This window comes from Antennarius striatus, chromosome 18 (assembly GCF_040054535.1).
Source record: "Antennarius striatus isolate MH-2024 chromosome 18, ASM4005453v1, whole genome shotgun sequence".
NCBI lineage: Eukaryota > Metazoa > Chordata > Actinopteri > Lophiiformes > Antennariidae > Antennarius > Antennarius striatus.
In genome coordinates, this window is record NC_090793.1 from 19,927,208 (window position 1) to 19,950,368 (window position 23,161).

General features: G+C 45.9%; 3 protein-coding genes across 7 annotated transcripts; 2 read left to right on the forward strand and 1 right to left on the reverse strand.

Moving 5' to 3' along the window:
* Positions 1–1,024: 1,024 nt before the first annotated feature.
* On the forward strand, positions 1,025–7,318 carry LOC137611968 (calcium-activated potassium channel subunit beta-2-like). Of its 5 annotated transcripts, none has more exons than XM_068340216.1 (6): positions 1,025–1,138; positions 4,339–4,458; positions 4,889–5,011; positions 5,122–5,292; positions 5,399–5,594; positions 6,533–7,318. In XM_068340216.1, exons 3-6 carry the CDS (start codon positions 4,953–4,955, stop codon positions 6,815–6,817), a joined length of 711 nt encoding a protein of 236 aa, XP_068196317.1. In that variant the 5' UTR covers positions 1,025–1,138; positions 4,339–4,458; positions 4,889–4,952; the 3' UTR covers positions 6,818–7,318. The 5 variants fall into 5 exon arrangements, with proteins under 5 accessions (XP_068196317.1, XP_068196316.1, XP_068196315.1 ...); XM_068340215.1 differs by lacking the exon at positions 1,025–1,138 and adding an exon at positions 1,149–1,284; XM_068340214.1 differs by lacking the exon at positions 1,025–1,138 and adding an exon at positions 1,157–1,284 and having other exon boundaries at positions 4,230–4,458.
* A 1,498-nt stretch (positions 7,319–8,816) lies between these two features.
* Positions 8,817–18,648, forward strand: LOC137611966 (phosphatidylinositol 4,5-bisphosphate 3-kinase catalytic subunit alpha isoform). The gene is made up of 21 exons (XM_068340211.1): positions 8,817–9,194; positions 10,086–10,497; positions 10,658–10,867; positions 10,957–11,207; positions 11,330–11,575; positions 11,663–11,748; positions 11,828–11,933; positions 12,584–12,736; positions 12,934–13,068; positions 13,143–13,267; positions 13,393–13,474; positions 13,610–13,774; positions 13,879–13,982; positions 14,163–14,334; positions 14,710–14,816; positions 15,070–15,191; positions 15,467–15,545; positions 15,700–15,870; positions 15,988–16,105; positions 16,198–16,349; positions 16,538–18,648. The coding sequence occupies exons 2-21, from the start codon at positions 10,146–10,148 to the stop codon at positions 16,806–16,808; spliced, it is 3,207 nt and encodes a 1,068-aa protein (XP_068196312.1). The 5' UTR covers positions 8,817–9,194; positions 10,086–10,145; the 3' UTR covers positions 16,809–18,648.
* Positions 18,649–18,756: 108 nt separating this feature from the next.
* Positions 18,757–21,431, reverse strand: kcnmb3 (potassium calcium-activated channel subfamily M regulatory beta subunit 3). The gene is made up of 4 exons (XM_068340212.1): positions 21,346–21,431; positions 20,325–20,528; positions 20,081–20,252; positions 18,757–19,640 (listed from the first exon to the last, which is right to left on the reverse strand). The coding sequence occupies exons 1-4, from the start codon at positions 21,429–21,431 to the stop codon at positions 19,272–19,274; spliced, it is 831 nt and encodes a 276-aa protein (XP_068196313.1). The 3' UTR covers positions 18,757–19,271.
* Positions 21,432–23,161: the final 1,730 nt, after the last annotated feature.

Consider the following 23,161-nt stretch of genomic DNA (forward strand, 5'->3'; position numbering starts at 1 on the left):
CAGCAGCTATGTTTAAACCTTACCTCAACTACTATGAATCCCATCCCATCTGTCCTTGAGGCTTGTTTTTTTTTTACCCTGCTATATTCGAATGTGGTTTTCTATCTATTAATTATACAAAAAGCAGAGTTTTTACGTTCAGGGCCTAATCTGGGTTATAATTAAAGGTTTTTTGTGCTGGACTCTCTGTTCATCCCTGCATGGATCCTCCAGCAGAATCCAATCACATCCCGTGGATCATGAGCACCGACGCGGATGACTATAGGCAACTTGACCGGGGTCGTGATGGGAGTGTTCCCCTCCAGCTGATCATAACAACAGTACTGCTTTTGACATGGCAGAAAAAAAGTCACAGCGTTAGTGAACAAGTGAATGTTCTCTAAAGACGGTTTTTAAAACAAACACATTTAACATTTATCAAATGCAAAGCACCGCCTTCCATGTCTGAAAATCTGAACTTAAATTATAAGGTTTATTGGCAAAATATGCAAATCAGTAACCAAAGCAAAAGAATTATGATTTGTGTAAAATACAAATCATAAAAAATTCTGGTGGGATTTGAAGAAGATGGTTTTAGCATTTAAACCCATGAATATCTCAGAATGGGAGGCCTTTGTCTGGGAGGAATGAGCTAAGATTCATCTTTTGTGGCATAACAGTAAAAACCATCTCCATCAGAAAGCCTTCTGACTGTAGCAGCCAGTAAATATAGCACAGGGTCCGACATGTTTAAAAATGATTTATTATTCTAAATAATCTTGTTTGATTATTGAAAATGACATATTTCGCATACTTTCATACGTTAACTCCTGGCTTTGCAGAAATGAAATCCTCCCACCAATAAAAATCCTCTGTGAAATGTGATTGGTTCCTGGTGTGGTGGGGACCCCCCGCCCCCCTACCCCCCCAATCGGATTGATTTCCATCCAGTTTCTTAGGTTGCAGAGACACCTAGTGGCAGGATGTGGTAACTACTCCTGCTGGACTCCCAGGGGTCTGCTCCTGAATTCCTGTGCAGAAGAGCAACAGCCTGAAACAAACATAGTCCCAGTTATTTAGAGGTGCAGTGGAGACAGGCCACATTGTGCTGGACCCACTCATGACTGCATTGTGCAGGGAACTCATATTACTCACACAGGTATGGCAGGCATCTTGTTCACTTGGGGTAAGAGTTTAAATAAGAGATAGCCAGCTGCTTTCCATGTGAGCCCAGAACACATCGGAGAGAGCCGCCGCTGACAGTTGTAAACCAAAGTCTGGATTATCATTACAACACCACCAGAGGTAAGATTCAACAGATTATAGACATTACCGCTGCTGGTAAGACAAGTCCCACACTAAATATGTGGCCTATCGTAGTTTGGATGTGCAGAAACAACAGAGAAACAGTCTGATCTGATTCTGAAGGGCCCAGTTTGGAGAAGTTTATTTTTAAAATCTGGTTTTCAGATTCAGATCGCTTTGGAAATGTATCTGCTTCAGTGAATCTCTACTGGAACATGATGACATGATTCCAGCTCTCTGTTTGATCAGCAAACATCTTCCAGGCACAGATGATTGGGTTGTGACATTGGGTACGATCATACGGCCTGGGGCTTTAGACATAGCGTCCATCATCGGTGGGAACACGATGTCCAGTTGCCCAGTTGTGTGTCGCTCAGGTGAGTGTTTATTGCTCTGCTGTACATCAGCGGGACGGCTGGCGGCGGAGCATGTGGCCATTAAAGGCATCAACACCACAGGACTCCACACAGGACAGGAAGCAGGAGTCACTTCAAGGACAAGGCAAAAGAATAATAATCTGGAAGAGTCTTCTTAAAGGAGACCAGGGTGTGGATTAAAAGCATTGAATTACATTTTTACAAAAAAGTAAAACCTGCACACCAAAGCTTTCTAAGACACAAACTTCATAAGTTACACAAACCTTCATTTCCCTTCTATAGTGAACATCCAATATGAGATCAATAACAGTTATTAATGGCCATGAAAGATTATTATGAGACTCACAAAATCTCCTCTATAGAAGCAACACGACAAAAAGACACAAAGAATCACATTTTTTAGTCTTTTCAGTCACCATTTGTGTCTCCTCTCAGTTATTTAAATTCAAAAAACTTTATTAGTCCCTAAGGGGCAATTAAAAGCACATAAAGCAGGGTAGGTGTAAAACATACAGTGTGAACGTAAAGAGTGTAAACATAAACAATAAACGTAAATAATAATTAAACAATAACACAAATATAAATACAAATATAAGGTTTACGTTAAATAATAATTCAAAACCTAGTTAGTACAAAACCGTCTGCGTGTGTCTTTACAATCGTTCTGCGTCTCTTTGTAATGATTTTGTGTGTGTGTGTGTGTGTGTGTGTGTGTGTGTGTGTGTGTGTGTGGTCATTTTATTTCTTTTATTGGTCATTTCCTGTCTCTCTTAAGCCCGTTTGCATCCATTTATTTGACTTCCTGCAGGTAAAGCATCATTCTGAAGCGCTGCTGTTGATTGGAAACTGCAGCTGAATGTCAGGAATCGCTTCAGACTCCATGCGTCCGTCTAACTGCTCGCTGGTTAGGGGGTTTATCATTTGCCATTTTGATTCATCAATGGTCCGGTCATATTTTTATCTGTGAAGGTGGGTGAGAGGCAGCTGGAGGAAATGAAAAGGACACACCCATCATGAATGTGGAGCGAGGTCCATCAGGATATCAGCTTCATTCAGACGGGAACAGCAGAGTCTAAACAAACAGATTGAAAAATCTAATTTTCAAGGAGGGAATTCTAAAATAACTTAGATATAAACTTACATTTTTTAAATCTCAGAACTCTAAATAATTATGTCTGATTCAGTCACTTCAGCATGCCCTCAACATGTGCTATTTTATTTCCTTGAATGGATAAAAATATCACTCTGGCAAATTCTGAACATCAAGGCAATTTTATTGTTTTACAAAGGCAGAAAATATGAATTATGAGCCATAAATATTTGTTTTAAATGTACTGAATTTGTTCCCTTCATGTGAAGATACCCTGGAAGGCCCTGCAGACCCAACGCCGTGACCCCCACGTGCCCCTTATATCATTACGGATAGCATCTCTGTCGAGAAGCGATTAGGTGGGAAGTCACCGCCGTCACCGGTCCGTCTCACACCAAACATGTGGCCCCGCCACTCCTAACGCCTTTTAAAAGCCGGAGCTTGGCTTTAAAGTCGGCTGAGGATCAAGGCGGTCTTTCTGACGGCGTGTGCGTCCGTGTTTAGCTGAAATCAATACAGTTATGTGTGGAACTTGAAGCACTCCAGAGGCAATGGTTGGCGTGCTTTTGACGGAGAAGAACTGTGGTAAGAGACATAAAATCCATCCGAGCGTGGCGCTTTGTGGAGGTGGGTGAGCATGAAAATCTAGTGGAATGTTTCATCATGAAACACCCTGCGTTCAGCTTCCTCCTGTCGCACTAGGTTTCCCTCCGAGCCACGACTCCCCGGAGCAGCTGGGAACGTGAGACGATGAGGAAGTTACTCATCTGAAAGGAACTTCTTGGCTGGTTTTCAAGCTATTCTGGCGAGGTTGTTTTCCCCGGAAAATGAACACTAGGCCAGACCAGATAGTAGCTACAGAAGATCCCACGATGTACCCTGAGACCTGTTTCATGATATTCTTGTTTAATTTCAGTCTAGATGGACAAAGCAGGGCAATCAGAGACCCTCATTGACCAGGAACACCTACCCCTAGAATCCAGAACCAGTTTGATTAACAAGGCAGTCAGAGACTGAAACATCCTGGGACACCCCTGAATACAAAGCTTTACCCTGACCTACTTTCATAATGGTCGCAGCAAGGAATTCTATATTGTACTATCGAGTATGTGGAGATAGGTGAAGGTCATCACCACACGTTTGTGCCGCTGGCTTCCTGAAAATGTTGCGTTTTGTTTTGTGATTACATCTCATCAGGGTTCAGAGATGTGTGCCTAAAAAGGTCTAAAAGTAAAAAAGTGACCTTGGTCTAGTTTGTCAAGGTCAAGGTTGTGACCTAATTTCCATCCCCTTGCCTCCCTGAATATAACGCCTTTTGTTTCGTCTGTCTATCTTATCCGGTTCTTGAGTGCACAAAAGTTGAAATTTGACCTTGACCTTGTTTTCTCAAGGTCAAGGTCATCATCTCATTTTCATCCCCTGTGCTGCTTGAGTAATGTGCTTTTTGTTTCATCTTTCTATCTGCAACGTTTGTGAAGATATTTGGCGGGCAAACTAAGGAATGGACGGACGAACACTGACAAGAACAACACGACGACGCTTCTCGGGATGTAATGATGTGAACGCTGCTGTTGTTGTCGTACCCAGAGCAGCTGGTCGCGCTGGAGGCTGTGTGTTCCGGGCAGGAAGTGAAAAGGTGTTTGCTGTGGTGCCAGGAGAGGAGCCAATGACTTTGTGTTGACAGCAGAAGCGTTCAGGAGACGGCAGGTAGGTTCTGAACGAGCGATAACACCTTTCAGCCGAGGCGATCTGTCGTCTTGTTTGCCCTTTTGTGGCGTTACTTTGTGTTTGAAATGAGATGTTTACCTGGTGGAGTCCACTCTATCAGGGGAGCTTTTGTGCACCGGCGCCACATAATACTCTGATGACGGGGCAACTGATGTTTGCAGGGTTATTGAGAGCGTAGATGGGGTAGTAACTCCTACAAAACTGGACATTTTTTACAAAAGTAGAGAGAGCTTGACGGCAAATATGCATCAAAGGTACAGCGTGATTTGTGGTCTTTAAAAAATTGCCCTGTAATCTGTAACTTGGGATTTCTGTTATGTTTATGAGCCTGGCTGTAAAAGTAGATTTAAGTCTGACAAAAAGAGAGCTATGTTTCAGGACCAAACATAAACCCGGCTATAATTCACAGGTCTTTCCAGCACTCCTTCCGTTCCAGCTCGGCGAGCAGCGGAGGACGAGGATCATCGGGGAAGATGTTTTTTGTGGCGGGGGCCAGAAATTCATCCACCTCAGGAGGAGGGAATGAAAGGAGGTAACTGTTTATTTTTACCGATCTGGCCTTCGAAATGGACTTGTGTCGTAATGTTTGCATCGTTGGCTTAAAATAAATATAACCACAACTTGTCATTACGCGCCGTCAAGGTCGTTCTACCAGAAGTTCCGTGAGGTGGACCTGATAGACAAGAAGAAAACGGTGACGGCGCTGAAGCCCGGGGAGGATCGGGCCATCCTCCTGGGACTGGGAATGATCCTGTCTTCAGTCATGATGTACTTTGTGTTGGGGATCACGATATTACGCTCCTATGCAGACAGGTACAGGCTTCCCATCCCCCATCTGAAACAAGAGGTGACTGCTTTGTGAGATAATGTTTGGGGTTTTTTTTGCATGCATATTGGATGATTATTTAAATGTCTGCAGCGTGTGGACAGAGGAGGGTCTGTGTGTTGTTCTCAACTCCACCATCACAGCAGACATGAACTGTTCCTATAACTGTGGCTCAGACTGCTGGAGAGTCTCCAAATACCCCTGTCTGCAGGTCTATGTGAGCGTCAACAACACAGGCAGGGTCAGCCGGTTATCTCACAACGAAGAGACCCAAGACACCAGCTCCGAAGTGAGTAGATCTCTGAACCGTTTCACATGTGGACAAAGGTTGTCAGACGCTGCCCAGGGGCCAAATGTGGCCCTCCACATCATTTAATGTGGCCCGTGAGAGCATAAAAAGGTCAGAGTGTCGAAAATAGATCAAAAGTGTGCTTTGAGCAAAAACTACATTTCCCATAATGCAGTAATTCAGCCCATTTTAGCTTTGACAAAACCGTTGTGAACAAAGTTAACGTCCTAACCTGTGTCTGATGTTATTTTTCTTTATTGATTGATAGTTTGATCCTTGATTGATAGAGTTCTGTGGGTTTAATAACCTGACAAATGAAAAGGATTTATGTTAGAACAGAGAAACAAACAAACATGTTTTTTCTGTCTAACTGCAATGTTTGGAACTAGAATCAGTCAGAAATTCAGTTATTTAACATTAAGGAGTAGTTACATTTAGTTACATTACACTGAGTTACATTTAGTTACATTTATTAGTTACATTAAGGAGTAGTTACATTTAGTTACAGTACACTGAGTTACATTTATTAGTTACATTAAGGAGTAGTTACATTTAGTTACATTACACTGAGTTACATTTAGTTACATTTATTAGTTACATTAAGGAGTAGTTACATTTAGTTACATTACACTGAGTTACATTTAGTTACATTTATTAGTTACAGTAAGGAGTAGTTACATTTAGTTACATTACACTGAGTTACATTTAGTTACATTTATTAGTTACATTAAGGAGTAGTTACATTTAGTTACATTACACTGAGTTACATTTAGTTACATTTATTAGTTACATTAAGGAGTAGTTACATTTAGTTACATTACACTGAGTTACATTTAGTTACATTTATTAGTTACATTAAGGAGTAGTTACATTTAGTTACATTACACTGAGTTACATTTAGTTACATTTATTAGTTACATCTGGGGCTCTCCTTGCAGTGCTTCTACGTGCCCCGGTGCCAGAAGGACAGCGTGTCCATGCATGTGATGATCATGAACATCTCTGAGCGGCTGAAGGCCAACACGCAGGTGCCCTGCTACTACGACCCCAGCGAGCAGCAGGAGACCGTCCTCCTGACCCGCCTCTACGACCACGCCGTCGTCTTCCAGTCGCTGCTGTGGCCCTCCTGCATGCTCACGGGAGGGGCCCTCATCATCGTGATGGTCAAGCTCACGCAGTACCTCTCCAGGCTGTGCGAGGAGATAGGGAAGATCAAGAGGTGAAGCCTGGCGGCGGCAGGAGTGTGTCGCTCACAGACCGAAGCGACCCCCGAAAAAACTCTCCTCTTCAGGCGGGAAGGTCGAGGGGGCCCCTGATGGAAGACGTGACCAGAACAAGCCGTTAAAATGACATCAACTGGATTCTACATGTCAGTTAGAAAGTAAAATGATTCATGGGTACATGTTTAATGACATGTTATATAATATACAGTAATATATCACATGTGATATATATGATGACACTGATCCCTTTAAATCTGCTGCCTGTCCACATATTTCTTCTGTTTGGGGCTCATTTCTGGATCTTTTTCAAACTTTTCTATATTTTCTGATTGTGTGATTACAAAGCGCTCTTATATAATGTGACATTCAGCTACCAGATGATGATGATTATGATGATAATGAAATGTCTATCGCTCATAACGACGTGTCTTTCATGAGTCAAGAAAAGAAAGACACTGAAGCACTGAGAAAACAATTCACCAAAACACAATAAACTTATTATTTCACACATTCTTTTCAGAAAACAGAAGGATTTGTACTGCATCCTTAAAATACACCGAGGTTTGCCACACACAGCTTTACGTAAAATCCGATTCAGATTGCAGACTTATGGGTTCTTTTCTAAATAACAACAACCTCTAAAAACATATTGACAAGACATTCTGGAGGCGTGCACTGGTAATAGATGCATGCATGCTGTTTTCCTGTGCAGTATGCCAAACAGAAATCATGAACAGATGACAATCTGTGTTGTTGTCGTCGCTCCTGTCTAGCGATGATGTTCTGGTGATGACGACAGACGTTGATCGGAAAGGTCACACAAATCTAAAGCTGGCATTTCTCAGTCACGTCACAAGGCCACTCATTGGATATGTATCTGATCTACGGCCACTTATGAAAACCCACGCTCACGCTGCAGGCAAACGTGTGCTTTTTAAACATCTGTGACTCAGATGGGGGTGTTTTTCTTTCTATAAACACATGGAATTTATCTGCTCAGTCTTGAATGGGGACTCTCTGGTCCCAGATCAGACATGGATCTGATCACTGCCGGTCTGGAACCCTCAGATCAGAATTAATGGTGTTTTTTCTCCTCGTTGTTGTCAAATATAAGAACACGAGGGAGGCAGCAATCTGAAAAGTTAAGAAAAAAAAATTCCATGTTGCTGTCAGATTGAAATATTTGGACATCTTCATCAATCTACTGTTGAAAAAATGAAATGAAAGGAACATTTTGTTCATTTTCATCATGAACTAATGAATTAATGACATCTTCAGCTGTGCACCTGCACACTTGTCACTCTCAATCTGTTTACACCAGGGGTGTCAAACTCATTTTCACTGAGGGCCACATTAGCATAACAACTGTCCTCAAAGGGGCAGATGTAACTAATAGATGTAAATCAATGTAACGTAAAATAAAATTAACTACTCCTTAATGTTAAATAACTCTGAATTTATTACTTATTCTAGTTCCAAACATTACAGTTAGACAGAAAAAACATTTTTGTTTCTCTGTTCTAACAAAATCCTTTTAATTTGTCAGGTTATTAAACCCACAGAACTCCATCAATCAAGGATCAAACTATCAATCAATAAAGAAAAATAACATCAGACACAAGTTAGGACATTAACTTTGTTCACAACGTTTTTGTCAAAGTTAAAATGGACTGAATTACTGCATTGTGTGAAATGTAGTTTTGGTCAAAGCACACTTTTGACCTACTTATTTTTAGACACTCTGGCGGGCCACATAAAATGATGTGGCGGGCCACGTTTGGCCCCCGGGCCTTGAGTTTTACACATGTGGTTTACACTGATGTTAATGGGAATTAAGTGACAAGCAGCGCAAACAAAGTCCAAAGTCTAAGCAATAAAACTTCTCCGGCTCCAGGTTGTGTGTGATTTAAACTTTTAAAAACAACCTTTGACCCGATCTCAGAACGCGGTGGAGATGCTTTCCCGTTGAAACGTCTCCCGGTCATCCGGTGACAAGCCGCTCCGCTCCGTCCACCATCTCCGAGCGGGAGGGCGGTCCGTGATGAGGAGCCTGCTAGCAGCCCCTTAGCAGCGCGCCGTGCCGCTAGCCTGCTACCCGACCGGACAGCTGCTTTTCGGGACAGCACGATGTAAACATCACCCAGACTGGTGGACTTATCGCACCGGCAAACACCGACAGCATCACCGGACGATCGGGGCGTCTCCTCTTCGCAGCTGATGGTCTGCCCCGGCCATCACGTCTCCTCGCCCGGATGGATTAGTCGGAGCTAGCGCCGCTGTTCGCTACTTCCAGACCGGACTGGGGTTAGCCGCCTAGCCGCTGCTAATGACTGTGCTAGCTGACTAGCTACGCGGCTAACCGCTAAATCTGACACAGGTAGCGATACATTTGTTATTGTTGTTGTTGTTTTTTACATGTTGCTTTGTTTGTTTTGTTTCTGTTAACGGAAACGTCCCCCCAGAAATCCCCAGGGAAAACGGACTCACCCCTTTCACTGATGCTATGTCAAGCTAACGTTAGCTAGCATCAAGCGAGGCTTTGCTATCGCAGTGACATTGATCTGCACGGGGAGTCTAGTTAGCTTGGTGAGCTACCGGGCTAGCTAGTGGGCTAGCGCGGTTAGCTAGTGGGCTAGCGCGGTTAGCTAGCGTGCTAACGACAACACAGCGTTAACCTGAAGCCACCGAGCAGCTGCAGAACGAACGGAGGTGAAATTCAAGAGCGGCTACAAGCTAACGTGACGCTAAGCGGCGCTAGCCGAACAGCTGCAGCGCTGCTAACGCAGCTAACGCAGCTAACGCTAGCTAACAAGTTTGTTTACATGTTTCTGGAGCATTTTAATCGACTTTTATCAGCTCGCTGCTGTCATAGTGGAGCTGGAATGAGTAACATGAATTAAAACAGTTTTTATATAAAATGTTAGCCTTTTTAAAAAACGTTTGTGACGCCACATTAAAACCACTTTGTTTTAAATCAACACGTCACAGGAGTGAAGCAGCTAAATGAGGCTGTCATGTGTTTACAAGTTCAGAAACACTAAAGCAATAATTAGTGTTGATGAGTTATTCCTCTGGTAGCTGATGATCGTCTGGTATTTGTTGTAAATCACCATAAAGTTTGACACACAGAAATGTGTTTTCTGTTTAACTTTTGCACTCGTATATAAAATAAATAAAAAAATCATTAAATCCAGAGGTAAAAGTTTTCCACAAGCATTTTTAATAACTGCTCCTCCTTCAATGTTTCTTACATAATCTTGTTTCTCAGTTGGTAGATATCATCTGATAATTACCAGGCTCTGAAAAGAGCAGATTTGCCGGCACCGCCATGCCCCCCCGGCCGTCGTCAGGAGAGCTATGGGGGATGCACTTGATGCCCCCCAACATCCTGGTGGACTGCCTGCTGCCGAACGGCATGATCCTGACGCTGGAGTGCCTCCGGGAAGCCACGCTGATCACCGTCAAACACGAGCTCTTCAAGGAGGCCAGGAAGTACCCGCTGTACCACCTGCTGCAGGAGGAGAGCTCCTACATCTTTGTCAGCGTCACCCAGGAAGCCGAGCGAGAGGAGTTCTACGATGAGACCAGGAGGTTGTGCGATCTCAGGCTCTTCCAGGCCTTCCTTAAAGTTATCGAGCCGGTGGGCAACAGGGAAGAGAAGATTCTGAACAGAGAGATCGGTATGGGGCTGAGATTATTACCAAAAACTGTTGTAGAATATCCTATTGGATTTAACTGGTCATATAGTGTGTTAAAAGTTCCACCTGAGCTAACGTTAGATTTCACTGAAAGTATAAAGGTCACACCACAAATTGTCACTCGTTTTCCTCTCCATTTCAGGTTTTGCTATCGGAATGCCCATATGTGAGTTTGATTTGGTGAAAGATCCGGAGGTGCAGGACTTCAGAAGGAATATTTTAAATGTTTGCAAAGAGGCTGTGGACCTCAGAGACAGTAACGGACCCCACAGCAGGGCTTTGTACGTCTATCCTCCCAACGTGGAGTCTGTTTCCGAGCTTCCCAGACACATCTACAACAAACTAGATAAAGGTAAGACGGAAATCTATCACTATTTTAATTCTATCCACATTCTCTGTGTTTCGAACACGCTCATGTTTTGGTTTTTTTACCCCCCCCAGGTCAAATCATTGTGGTCATATGGGTTATCGTGTCGCCTAGCAACGACAAGCAGAAGTACACGCTGAAGATCAACCACGACTACGTGCCGGAGCAGGTGATCGCCGAAGCCATCCGGAAGAAGACGCGCAGCATGCTGCTGTCCCAGGAGCAGCTGAAGATGTGTGTGCAGGAGTACCAGGGGAAGTACATCCTGAAGGTGTGCGGCTGCGACGAGTACTTACTGGAGAAATACCCCCTGAGTCAGTACAAGGTAATCCCATTTCATTTTAGCCTCAAACAATGAACGTTTCACTTATTGCTGGGTTTAAATATTAAAATCCAGTCCCTTACAGGTTGATGAATCTAAAGCGTGTGACCGTCTGTCCCTTATAGTACATACGCAGCTGCATCATGCTGGGACGGATGCCCAACTTGATGCTGATGGCGAAGGACAGTTTGTACACCCAGCTGCCGATGGACAACTTCAGCATGCCGTCGTACGCGCGGCGGATTTCCACGGCGACGCCCTACATGAACGGAGAAACGGCCACCAAGTCTCTGTGGACGATCAACGGAAGGCTGAGGATCCGGATCCTGTGCGCCACCTACGTCAATGTCAACATCAGAGACATCGATAAGGTTCAGCCGGCGTGGATCACGGCCACACCTGATTTATTAAAGTAGATTTATTATAACATAAATGTGTTATTTGTGTGACGGCTCTAGATCTACGTCCGGACGGGGATTTACCACGGTGGGGAGCAGTTGTGTGACAACGTCAACACCCAGCGAGTGCCTTGCTCGAACCCGAGGTAGCACAGGAAGTGGAATAGATCGATTGACGGGACGGCGAGGCGATTATTCACGCGGTTGTTTCCCTGTGGATTCCAGGTGGAACGAGTGGCTGAACTACGACATGTACATTCCAGACATTCCCCGCGCCGCCCGGCTCTGCCTCTCCATCTGCTCCGTGAAAGGACGGAAGGGAGCCAAGGAGGTTAGCGTGTTAGCGACACGTGGAAACACCGCATCGCTGGAGATGTTTTTGCCTCGTTTGACTTTCGTTGAGGTCGTTTGATGGGAAGGAAAAAAAAACAGCGCGTCATAAATACGTCGGCAAACATTCCTCCAGCGTCGTTTCTGTCGGACGTGGGCGACCGGTGTTTCTACATTCTTGCGATGAAGAATTCAATTTGCCGTCGCTCCTTTTCCATCACGCTCAGGTCCAATCAGGTTTCATTAAGTTCACATGAGTCGATACTGAATGTGCTAAAACACTCTGATTGACTGTTTAGCACTTTACTAAATTTTAACATTTTATTATAATTCAGCAATAACTGAGATAACATTATTTTATTATTAACTTTAATTAAATTAAAGTTTAACTTTAATGTAAATTAAAGTTTAATTTTAATTATATAATTTAATTTTAATTAAGTTTAATTTTAAAGTTATTTTATTTTTATTTCGGCAATAACTAAAATAAAGTTATTTTATTTTTAACTTATTTTAAAATTATTTTATTTTTTATTTCAGATATCTGAAAACATGAAGTATACATTTAAATACTTTTAAATTCCTGTTTAGTTGAGTCGAGGTTAAACGTGTTTCCTCGCCCCCCGGGGGGCGGTTTCCTTCCGTCTGTAGGAGCATTGCCCCCTGGCCTGGGGCAACATCAACCTGTTCGACTACACGCACACGCTGGTGTCCGGGAAGATGGCGCTCAACCTGTGGCCCGTCCCTCACGGCCTGGAAGACCTGCTCAACCCCATCGGCGTGACGGGCTCCAACCCCAACAAGGTGAGCAGCGCGAAGGGAGTCGCGTTAGTGGATTTTATTACCCATGAGCCTCAGCAGGCGGCCGTAACGGAGCTGCTAGCGCTTCAGATCCGGAGCTAAACCTCTGATCCTCTTATCCCGCTCCAGTAATGACTCGTCGACACCTTCCTGTGATTACAGTACGCACCTTCAATGAACTCTCACCTCCCACATTGCAGGAGACTCCCTGTCTGGAGCTGGAGTTCGACCACTTCAGCTGCCCGGTCAAGTACCCCGACATGACCATCATAGAGGACCACGCTAACTGGAACATATCCAGAGAGCTGGGCTTCAACTACTGCCACACGGGCCTGGTAACGTCACCAGAGTTTGAGTCTCGTTTTCAACCGCGTGTCGCTGTAGTTTTTAAACCGTCTTCTCCTCTCAGAGCAACAGACTGGCACGCGACAACCCGCTGACGGACACCGACAACGAGCAGCTTCGCCAGGTGTGTACCCGAGACCCGCTGTCTGAAATCACTGAGCAGGAAAAAGACTTCCTCTGGAGGCACAGGTAACCCGCGCGTGTGTGTGTGTGTGTGTGTGTGTGTGTGTGTGTGTGTGTGCGCTCCAATACCTTTTTACAAGAGGTTTTTTTTTTAACAGAAAAAAGTAATTTATCTTCCTCAACTGTTTCAGACAAGACTGCCTCAATATGCCGGAGATCCTTCCCAAGATCCTCTTGGCTGTGAAATGGAACTCAAGAGATGAGATTTCCCAGGTAAAGCTCAGGTCTCCGGTGCCCCTAAAGCTTTTATTTTGAAGGACTTCTCAAGGGGAAGCATGCACGGCCCTGACCTTAATGATTACAGTGATGCATCTGTAATGTGTGTGTGTGTGTGTTCTCCTGTTTCAGATGTACTGCCTTCTGAAGGACTGGCCCGCTATCAAACCAGAACAAGCCATGGAGCTGCTGGATTGTAACTTCCCCGATCCGATGATCAGAGAGTTTGCCGTGAAGTGCCTTGAGAAATACCTGACAGACGACAAGCTCTCCCAGTACCTCATCCAGCTGGTTCAAGTGGGTCTCATCCTCGTTTCGCTTCATATTCAATTTAATGGAATATTCCAGTGTTTTAACATAAACCTCCTGTTTCTGAGGCAAATACTATTTTGTGCGCCCAGGTTCTGAAGTACGAGCAGTACCTCGATAACCCACTCGCACGCTTCCTGCTGAAAAAGGCATTAACCAATCAGAGGATAGGACATTTCTTCTTCTGGCATTTGAAGTGAGTTGATTGGAAAAGGTCTTCTTTCAGGAATACGGGGCTGTTTTTCTGGGACTGGAAAAGGTTAAACTGTTCTTTGAATGCCACCGAAGGAAACGGATGATGTCACTCGAGGTTTTTTTTGGGGATCGTTTTGGGGAAAAAGTAATAAACGTCTTCTTTGTCCTACGCCGTCTGCAGGTCGGAGATGCACAACAAGACGGTGAGCCAGCGGTTCGGGCTGCTGCTTGAGTCGTACTGCCGGGCGTGTGGCATGTACCTGAAGCACCTGAGCCGACAGGTGGAGGCCATGGAGAAGCTCATTAATCTCACCGATCTCCTAAAACAGGAGAAAAAAGACGAGGCGCAGAAGGTAATCTGACAGATGGCGGCTGCTAATTCTGATCCACTCAATCCTATAAATGCGCCGCAGAGAGAGAGGACGGGGAGCTTTTTGAGGATGTTTCATCCAGACTGGGGACGAGTCGTCCGGAATACCGAGTGAGACGAGAGGCGTAGATGAATGCAGATGGTTTCTTAGAATAAAAGCTTTAGAATTAGTTACAAATAAGATTTTAAAATCGGTTCTTGAAATAACCAGCGTCCATCAGTCTGCTGGTTTAAACAACAGCAATTAGCATAACAAAAACTGACAGCGCGCCTTACAGTGCAGAAGGTACCGTAATATTTTCCAGGCTGGGACGACTTCATTTGAAATAAATTCACACATTTATTCGTCTCTTTTAAGGTTCAGATGAAGTTTCTGGTGGAGCAGATGAGACGACCCGACTACATGGACGCCCTGCAGAGCTTCACCTCCCCCCTGAACCCAGCTCACCAGCTGGGGACGCTCCGGTACGTCACCGCCCTTCGTGTTGAGCTTCATGTTTTCAAGGCTCAGAATCTAAAACGACACTAACCATAACGGCTCCTGTTCAAGCGAACGAAGAAGACGCTTCATTTTACAGTAAATCCACTCGACGTGACTCGGTGGAGGTGAAACAATCGTTTCCGACATGGAAACACGAGTAAATACACGTTAACTGAGGACTTGTCTTCCTATAGATTTTATTTCCCCGTCTTTAATCGTATCCGTGTCTTCCTGCAGCCTGGAGGAATGCCGGATGATGTCTTCAGCCAAGCGACCTCTGTGGCTGAACTGGGAAAACCCAGATATGATGTCAGAGCTGCTCTTTCAGAACAACGAGATCATTTTCAAAAATGGAGACGGTGAGTGTGTGTGTGTGTGTGTATGTGTGTGTGTGTGTTTGTTATCCTCCTTCTCTTTATGTGCATCGGTTCTACCTGCACGTTTAGACGCGTTTCATAAAGAACAAGTCGCCTCGTCGCGGCTGCATCCGCGTCGAGCGGCGGAAACATCTGCGCGCAAACCGCTTCCGACAGCTGCGTTCCATAATGCATCGCGGGCGCTGATCAAAGAGCAGCCGGGCGGCCGATAATCAGCACGCCGTCATCCTCCTCCTCGTCTCTCTCTGCTTCCGCAGATCTGAGGCAGGACATGCTGACGCTGCAGATCATTAGGATAATGGAGAACATCTGGCAGAACCAAGGCCTTGATCTCAGGTAGGCTCCGCGGCACGGATGCAGGTGCGGCGTCATCCGGCGCCGCTCGCTTTCATGTCGCCGTCACCTGAATGCAGATGAATCGGTTTAACGAGAGCGCCGTCCGAATCGTCGCTTCTCTCTCTCTGATTGCCCTCCGTCCCCCTCCCCTCAGGATGCTGCCGTACGGCTGCCTGTCCATCGGCGACTGTGTGGGTCTGATCGAGGTGGTGAGGAACTCCCACACCATCATGCAGATCCAGTGCAAAGGAGGCCTGAAGGGGGCGCTGCAGTTCAACAGCCACACGCTGCATCAGTGGCTCAAGGATAAAAACAAGGGGGAGATGTGAGCGACACAACGGCTTTTCTGCCCCACGAATTTTTAGAAAATCGACTTCCTTTTTTCTTTGAATTCTTGTCTAAAATCTGACAGGAAAGAGTTTTCTGTTTCTTTTCTTTTAAGGTACGACCAGGCCATCGATCTGTTCACACGCTCCTGTGCTGGCTACTGCGTCGCCACCTTCATCCTGGGCATCGGCGACCGACACAACAGCAACATCATGGTGAAAGACGACGGACAGGTAGCGGCCACGCCCGATCGGGTGTTTTTAACGATCATCTGCGTCTGCTCTCTGAACTCATGATGGTGTTTTGTTTTTTTGTTTTTTCGCAGCTGTTCCACATAGACTTCGGTCATTTCCTCGATCACAAGAAGAAGAAGTTTGGCTACAAGAGGGAACGCGTTCCCTTCGTGCTCACGCAAGACTTCCTGATCGTCATCAGCAAAGGAACGCAGGAGTGCACAAAAACGAGGGAGTTCGAAAGGTGCTTTTGTTTGTACATTGGTTCGAACGTTCGTTCATACGTACGTACGAATGTACGAAGGAACGTACGTACGTACGCACATTCATTCGTTCGAACGTTCGTTCGTACGTTTGTTCGTACGTTTGTTCCGGATTGATTCTGATTGGTCGGAGGAGAGTGGGATGTAACATCTGCCGCTCCGCCCTCAGGTTCCAGGAGATGTGCTACAAGGCGTACCTCGCCATCCGGCAGCACGCCAACCTCTTCATCAACCTGTTCTCCATGATGCTGGGCTCCGGGATGCCTGAGCTGCAGTCGTTTGACGACATCGCCTACATCAGGAAGACGCTGGCGCTGGACAAGACGGAGCAGGAGGCGCTGGACTACTTCATGAAGCAGATGAACGACGCCCACCACGGCGGCTGGACCACCAAGATGGACTGGATCTTCCACACCATCCGTCAGCACGCCATGAACTGAGAATAGAAACCGCCGAGAACCAAAGGATCGAAAACGAGAAGCGGAATGGAGCGTTTCCCCCCCAGCGAATCGACGAAGGCCTGGCGGACGCGACCCGCCGGAGCGCCCCTCAATACGGCGCCCCCTGAAGGCCGCTTCCTCGACAAAACGCCTAAACCCTCCTGTTTCCACAGGTGTTTTTTTGGAACTTCTTCCTGCACTATGAACTTTACGGAGTTTCCTTCTTCGTGTGAGCAAAGTACGGATGGATTACGTACAACACCTCGCAGTCATCAGCGTACGACACGAATGTTATCGTCAAAACGAGGAAAACTGTAACCGCATCATTTTTGGGGGTTTTATTTTCAACCGTGGATTAAAGGTGTCGAAGTGGAAACCGAGCGGTTTGCACAACGTCACATCCATCCAACGCGTAACAACAGGACTTAGCAGACGCGTTGGTTAGCGTTTAACTCCCCCGCAGCTGCCGGTTGCCTCCATATCGTAGTTTAAAACGCGTTCAGTGCACATATTCCTTTTTTTTTTTTTTTTGAGTATTTTTTACTGAGCCAAAGTACTAGACGTTGTAATCCCACTACTCCACAGTCTTATTTGTACTATTCCAGGTCTTGCGTGTGCTTGCCGCGGCGATCTCTGCAGTATTTGTTTGTCTTTCAGTATTATTCTGTCGGATGTCGAGGGGCGGGGGGCGTCCGTCATCAGTCGGCTGATAAAGGCGAGAGTCACTGAGGGTGGGGGGGCGTTCCTCTGAGCGTTGTCCTGTTACTCTATGCAACTTGTGATCACGTTATGTACTGTATGCTGGTGGAAAGCGTCGATGTCGACAGAGCGGTGTGTGTCGGAGGACATTGTACTGATGTTACATGGGGAAAAAAAACACAACTCGCTGCTCCGTGACAGAACCGGTCCACCCCCCCACCCCCCCGCCTTCGGACCCCGCCTCCTGCTCCTCCTTCCCAGGTTTCTATTTGGTAGCGTCGATCGAAGCCATCTGAAACGTCTGAGCCATCGTTTCCGCTCGATGATGGCGACATCCAGGTTGAAAACCCCCTTTCCTGTTTGTGATCGTCCCGTTCCAGTGGTCTGGGGGGGAGGGGAGTCCAGGGGTGGAGGAACTGTCCCAGCTTTACCAAATGACACCCAGTCGGACTCAGGAAAGCGATCCCAGAGCGGCGGGCCGGACCCAAACTGAGGAAGACTACAGCCGCACACGTCACAGAGGAACTGTGGTTACTCCCTTTGTACTGGTTTTCCTGCATTATGCATGAACTCCTCACATTATCGACTCTTCTGTTTGTCTGACCTGATGTTGTTTACTTGAATCTCATGTAGAAATGACCTTGTTACTTGTGTGAGGTACAACAAAGTCACCATGAAGTTAACACATAACGATAATGATGCTACTACGTGTGCAAATACTTTCCTTGAATAACTACAGAGGTAATATATATTTTTGTACTTTTTAAATGTAAGCCAGCTCACATGTAAACTGCTAACCAAATAAAAAAAAAAAAAGAGGAGGAATAACGCGTCGCGAGCGCCATCCTCACGCAGAAGTAAGACGGCTGGGAGTCGTGGAGACGATGTGAATGACGGAGCAGAAGGTGGATGTGGGATGAAGGATGATGTTGGATGCCGTTTGTCGGATTCTGAGCACAAAGAGAGAACCTGCATGTTTGAAGCGTTAGCCCCTGTTAGCCATCTGCTCATGTGTGTAAATACCAGGAAACCTCTTCCATTGTTGGACTCGTCCTCATGTTACCACGTCTGACGACAAACAAACTGTATGCATTCATTTATTGTACTGTCGAATAAAAACACAACATTTCTCCAGATTGTCTTGGATTTAATTCTAGGAATGTTGTTGCCTGTGAGGCAAACTCAAGGCCCGGGGGCCAAATGTGACCCACCACGTCTTTTTATGTGGCCTGCGAGAGTGTCTAAAATAAATAGGTCAAAATGTGCTTTTGAACAAAAACTGCATTTCCCAGAATGCAGTAATTCAGCCCATTTTAACTCATTCTGAACAAAGTTAACGTCCTAACTTGTGTCTGATGTTATTTTTCTTTATTGATTGATAGTTTGATCCTTGATTGATGGAGTTCTGTGGGTTTAATAACCTGACAAAAGGATTTATGTTGGAACAGAGAAACATTTTTTGAGCAACTGTAATGTTTGTAACTAGAATAAATAATAAATTCAGTTATTTAACATTAAGGATTAGTTAGATTTAGTTACATTAGTTATATTTAGTTACATTTATTAGTTACATCTGGCCCTATGAGTACAATTGTTATGCTGATGAGGCCCTCAGTGGAAATGAGTTTGACCCCCCCTGCTCTCACCAGCTTTCACATCATGACCGGCGTGACTTTACATTCCAGTAGAACCGTGTCTAAAATCTCACTAAGAATCTTCAGCTGGACAAAAATAGTCTGAACCTGACCTCTGACCCCAGAGGCGTCACGAGGGCGACTGCGACCCGTGCCTCTGGAGGAGCCGGTACAGCTTCCCACGAGTCAGCCTGGAGGTCAGCTTGACCCCCGGCGCCTCGCAGCGCGCCTCGGCGGCGAGGTGGGCCAAGACCTGCGTCAGCTTGACGAGCCCCACCAGCAGAGCCCCGCCCCCCAGCATCAGGCCGGGCCACAGCAGGGCGAACAGGGTGTCGCCGCGGCCGTACTTCCTCCGCAGGACGGCCTCGCCGGGGTGAGCGGCGGCGTCAGAGAGGCACGACGAGGCGCTCTCCAGCTGATTGTCCAGGCTCTTCTGCACTTTCTCAACTTCTTCTTGAAGTTCCGCCCGGTCCATCCGACATTTTGGGATGTAGAAACACTGGGAGAGACAGGAGATCATCGACAAGCAATTTTTATCAAGTGATGCACTTGTCCTGATTGCAATCAGCGAGGCGGGACGCGAGCTTCTTCTTTTGTTCTTGATTCTGTTTTTTGGTGGTGACCCCGTCCTGACCTCCCTGAGATGTTTAATGCTCTCCTCCTGAATGGAGCAGAAGAGCAGCGAGAACATCCTCTAATAACGTCTGCTGGCTGATCCCACAATCAGACGGCCTCTACTTTTCCATTACCGCTGCGTTTTTTTTTCCGCCCTTGTCATTTTCTCAGGTGCTCGCCTCAATGGCTGATGGGAAAACTAGGACGGCTCCACAGAGCGGTCCTTCATGTAGGACGTAAAGCAAATTGAGCATAAAAGTTCCAACCCCCTCCCAGAGGCTCGTAAAGCTTCACATAAAGACCAAAAAACAAGGAATTTACTACCTCCAGTGCGAGGAGGACCAATTCCTCATCGAGATGGAGAAACGCCGTCTGATTGGAGGAGGTGAGGTTGACCTTTACCCTCAGGCAAGGCACGGTGCTCACGCCTCGGCAGTCCACCCACTCCTGGAGGACCTCGGTGCTCAGAAGAACACAGCTGACCTCCGTCCAGTTACTGGAACGCAACAAACAGGAAGTAGTTACTCCTTTGTGAGAGCAGCCGCGTTCCTATTGGTCGTTTTCTCACCTGCTGACGTACGGTTGGACCATGGTGATGCCGACCACGAAGAACATGAGCACGGAGAACGCCATCATGGTGAAGCCCAGCAGGACGGCTCGGTCCTCGCCCACGCTCGACACCTGCGTCAGGGTCCGGGTCCGCGGGCCCCCCCCGCGCCAGTCCGGCCCCCGGCTCCAGTCCAGCTCCTGAGGGGTCGTCTGCAGTAAATCCCTGTGTCTTTACACACACACACACACACACACACACACACACACACACACACACACACACACACACACACACACACACACACACACACACACACACACACACACACACACGTATAAATAAATAACCTCGTGGACGCCAGAGGAGCAGCCGTTGAATCCAGCGGTGATAAAAATTAGATTTTGATTTGAGGGATCAATATTTCATGTTTGAGCCATGAATTGATTTGCTTCACATGATTAGTGGTAATTTTCTTTTTCTCATAAACCACATGACTCCTCTTCACGGCTATAAGACAAAAAGTACTTGAACAGATTTGGTTCGATTTTTGGAATAAAAACTCTGCAAGACCTCCTTCAGGAATTTCTAGTTTTTATCAAGGTTTGTTTTTTATTTTTTGCCCATTTTTTCAACATCGTAAAAATAATAATCGATCAAATCTCATCCTTTATTTAAATTAGGGCTAGACTGGTCTTTACGTACAAATTGAACATCCATGCCAGTGGGTTTTAAAAACAGAAGCGTTAGCCTGGTATTAGCGCTAGCGGGAAGTGGAGGGATCTCTAAAGCTACAGCGCCGTTTTCTGGACCCCGATGACATCATCAGATTTTTATTTTTCAAATACGATGAAATTAAACAGCGTCTTTCAGAATCTGTTTCTGTTCAAACTCGTTCTATTTCTTCATCTGGGTGTGTTTTCACCACCGTCACACACACACACACACACACACACACACACACACACACACACACACACACACACGGTGTGTAATGACCTCCCATCAGTGTTGCCTCGGCCCGTCGCCGGCGCTCCCTTACCGTGCCTGCCGCCTGCGAGCGCCCTGCAGGTTGATGTTAATGGGGACGGTGAACGACCGGCGAGGAGAAGCTGTTTTCAAAAACATGCCCACTCCAACCCCCCCACGCGGGGTAGAGTTTGTGCACCCGCCTAACGAGCTGCTCTCGATCTGAAAGTCAAATGTCCTGTCAGCGGCTGATCACCTGGAGGCTCCGGCGGCTCCAGGAGGCTGTTGTTTACCGCGGCTCAAAGGTGAGCACAGGAACACCTTCCACCCTCGTGCGTTTCTATAGAAACCGCCACAGGTGAGGCAGGTAGGATGCTAATGACCTCTCAGTGGGGCCGTGAGACTCGGCTGCAGGCAGCAATTTGTCCAAGAGGAGCTGCATTAATCCCACATTGATTATTCCTATTTTACACAGAATGGAGAAACTCAATGACACTGAACCAGTCGGGACACAGAAACAAGAACAATTGAAGTTTGATGTTGTTTCATTGGCCTGGGCTCAGACTCTGTCTGATAAAGAAAGAGCTGAACGGGTTTATGGCTTTCAAACAATCAGAAATCTTTTTTTATCATTCATGCTGCAGAAATAAGAGGTTGAGGCGTGGCCTCGGTGACATCACGCCGACGGACAGGAACCAAACAGAACCTGGGAAACAGAGCCCATCATTTAGCTAAATTATTGTTATTCATCCCAGGAAGCATGATCCTGGTTTACCTGACATCTCACACCTAGGCCTCCAGTGATGTTCTACTTAGTCAACCTTAATTGTGTGACCTTTATACTACTAGATATTACATCGCCTCTATCATGTATGAAACGAGCTATTTTACAGCAGTGACTGCGTTAAATTTTAAATATGAAAAATTAAATGAATAAAATGGTTGTACTCACCAAAACGGCTGATTTAAACACAAAGTCACTTCTCCTTTCTTTCCTCAGGAACACTTCTATGACTTGAGTTTACACTTTATCTGTTTTAATTCCAGCAACAAATCAGCTTTTTCAGGGACCAGACCCTCGTCTCACTGGAGCTTCTCTTCAGTTGTACAATTGCACATCGTCTACATAGCGCCGTCTTTTCAGAGTGAGTATCCAATCACATGACACGTACATGTCAGGGCCAGCTAGCAGGTCCTAGAAGGCCAACACGTGATCTGATTGGCTATCGCGTCTGTCTATTAATAGACAGTTCAGGGACGCCTGCATTCTAGATTCTGAAGGTCCTGGGCAGATTTCATTGAACCTGGCAACACAAGCTAGCTGAATTCTGATTGGATAAAACCTCTGTAACCTAAAAATAGAACACTCACCCAGTGTTGGCCCGTGTAATATTATATCCCAACGTATATTATATCCCAATTTCCCTGCAGGGATCAGATTAGTATATAAAAATTTAATTACATTTCTTTTAAAAATGTATAGAGATTTATTTAAATATATATGCATTAAAATAAAACTAACTTTCATCATAAGTTTCGTCATGAGTTCTGGTTTTGTCAGGCCGGCAGAGAAGACCTTGCTGGCCCTGACGGCCCACCTCTGCCTGCGCGCTGCTGATGAATTGTGTTTGACAGGCAGGAAATAGAGCAGCTTTGTGAAACTGACTTATTTATTTGGATGACCCTTGATGGGGCCGTGGAGCATTTCATCCCAGGACTGGGCTATTTATGAAAGAGAGGAAAACAAGATTAAAAATGTATGAAGGTGCGTGTGCTTTACCTCACCTGGTTACCCGACACACAGCGGCTCGGCGCCGTCGACGTGACTCAGACAGGATCCGTCTTCATCCTCGGGTCTGGATCCGTTGCAGCCGGACCGTCGGGGGGGG

Coding starts and splice junctions, on each gene's coding strand:
- LOC137611966 (XM_068340211.1), top strand. CDS start 10,146: ATGCCCCCCCGGCCGTCGTCAGGAGAGCTATGGGGGATGCACTTGATG. Junction 11,208..11,329: donor ACCCCCTGAGTCAGTACAAG/GTAATCCCATTT, acceptor TGTCCCTTATAG/TACATACGCAGCTGCATCAT. Junction 12,737..12,933: donor CGGGCTCCAACCCCAACAAG/GTGAGCAGCGCG, acceptor CCCACATTGCAG/GAGACTCCCTGTCTGGAGCT.
- LOC137611968 (XM_068340216.1), top strand. CDS start 4,953: ATGTTTTTTGTGGCGGGGGCCAGAAATTCATCCACCTCAGGAGGAGGG. Junction 5,012..5,121: donor GGAGGAGGGAATGAAAGGAG/GTAACTGTTTAT, acceptor CGCGCCGTCAAG/GTCGTTCTACCAGAAGTTCC. Junction 5,595..6,532: donor CCCAAGACACCAGCTCCGAA/GTGAGTAGATCT, acceptor CTCTCCTTGCAG/TGCTTCTACGTGCCCCGGTG.
- kcnmb3 (XM_068340212.1), bottom strand. CDS start 21,431: ATGTTTTTGAAAACAGCTTCTCCTCGCCGGTCGTTCACCGTCCCCATT. Junction 20,253..20,324: donor GTCCAACCGTACGTCAGCAG/GTGAGAAAACGA, acceptor GTTGCGTTCCAG/TAACTGGACGGAGGTCAGCT. Junction 19,641..20,080: donor TGGTCCTCCTCGCACTGGAG/GTAGTAAATTCC, acceptor TGTCTCTCCCAG/TGTTTCTACATCCCAAAATG.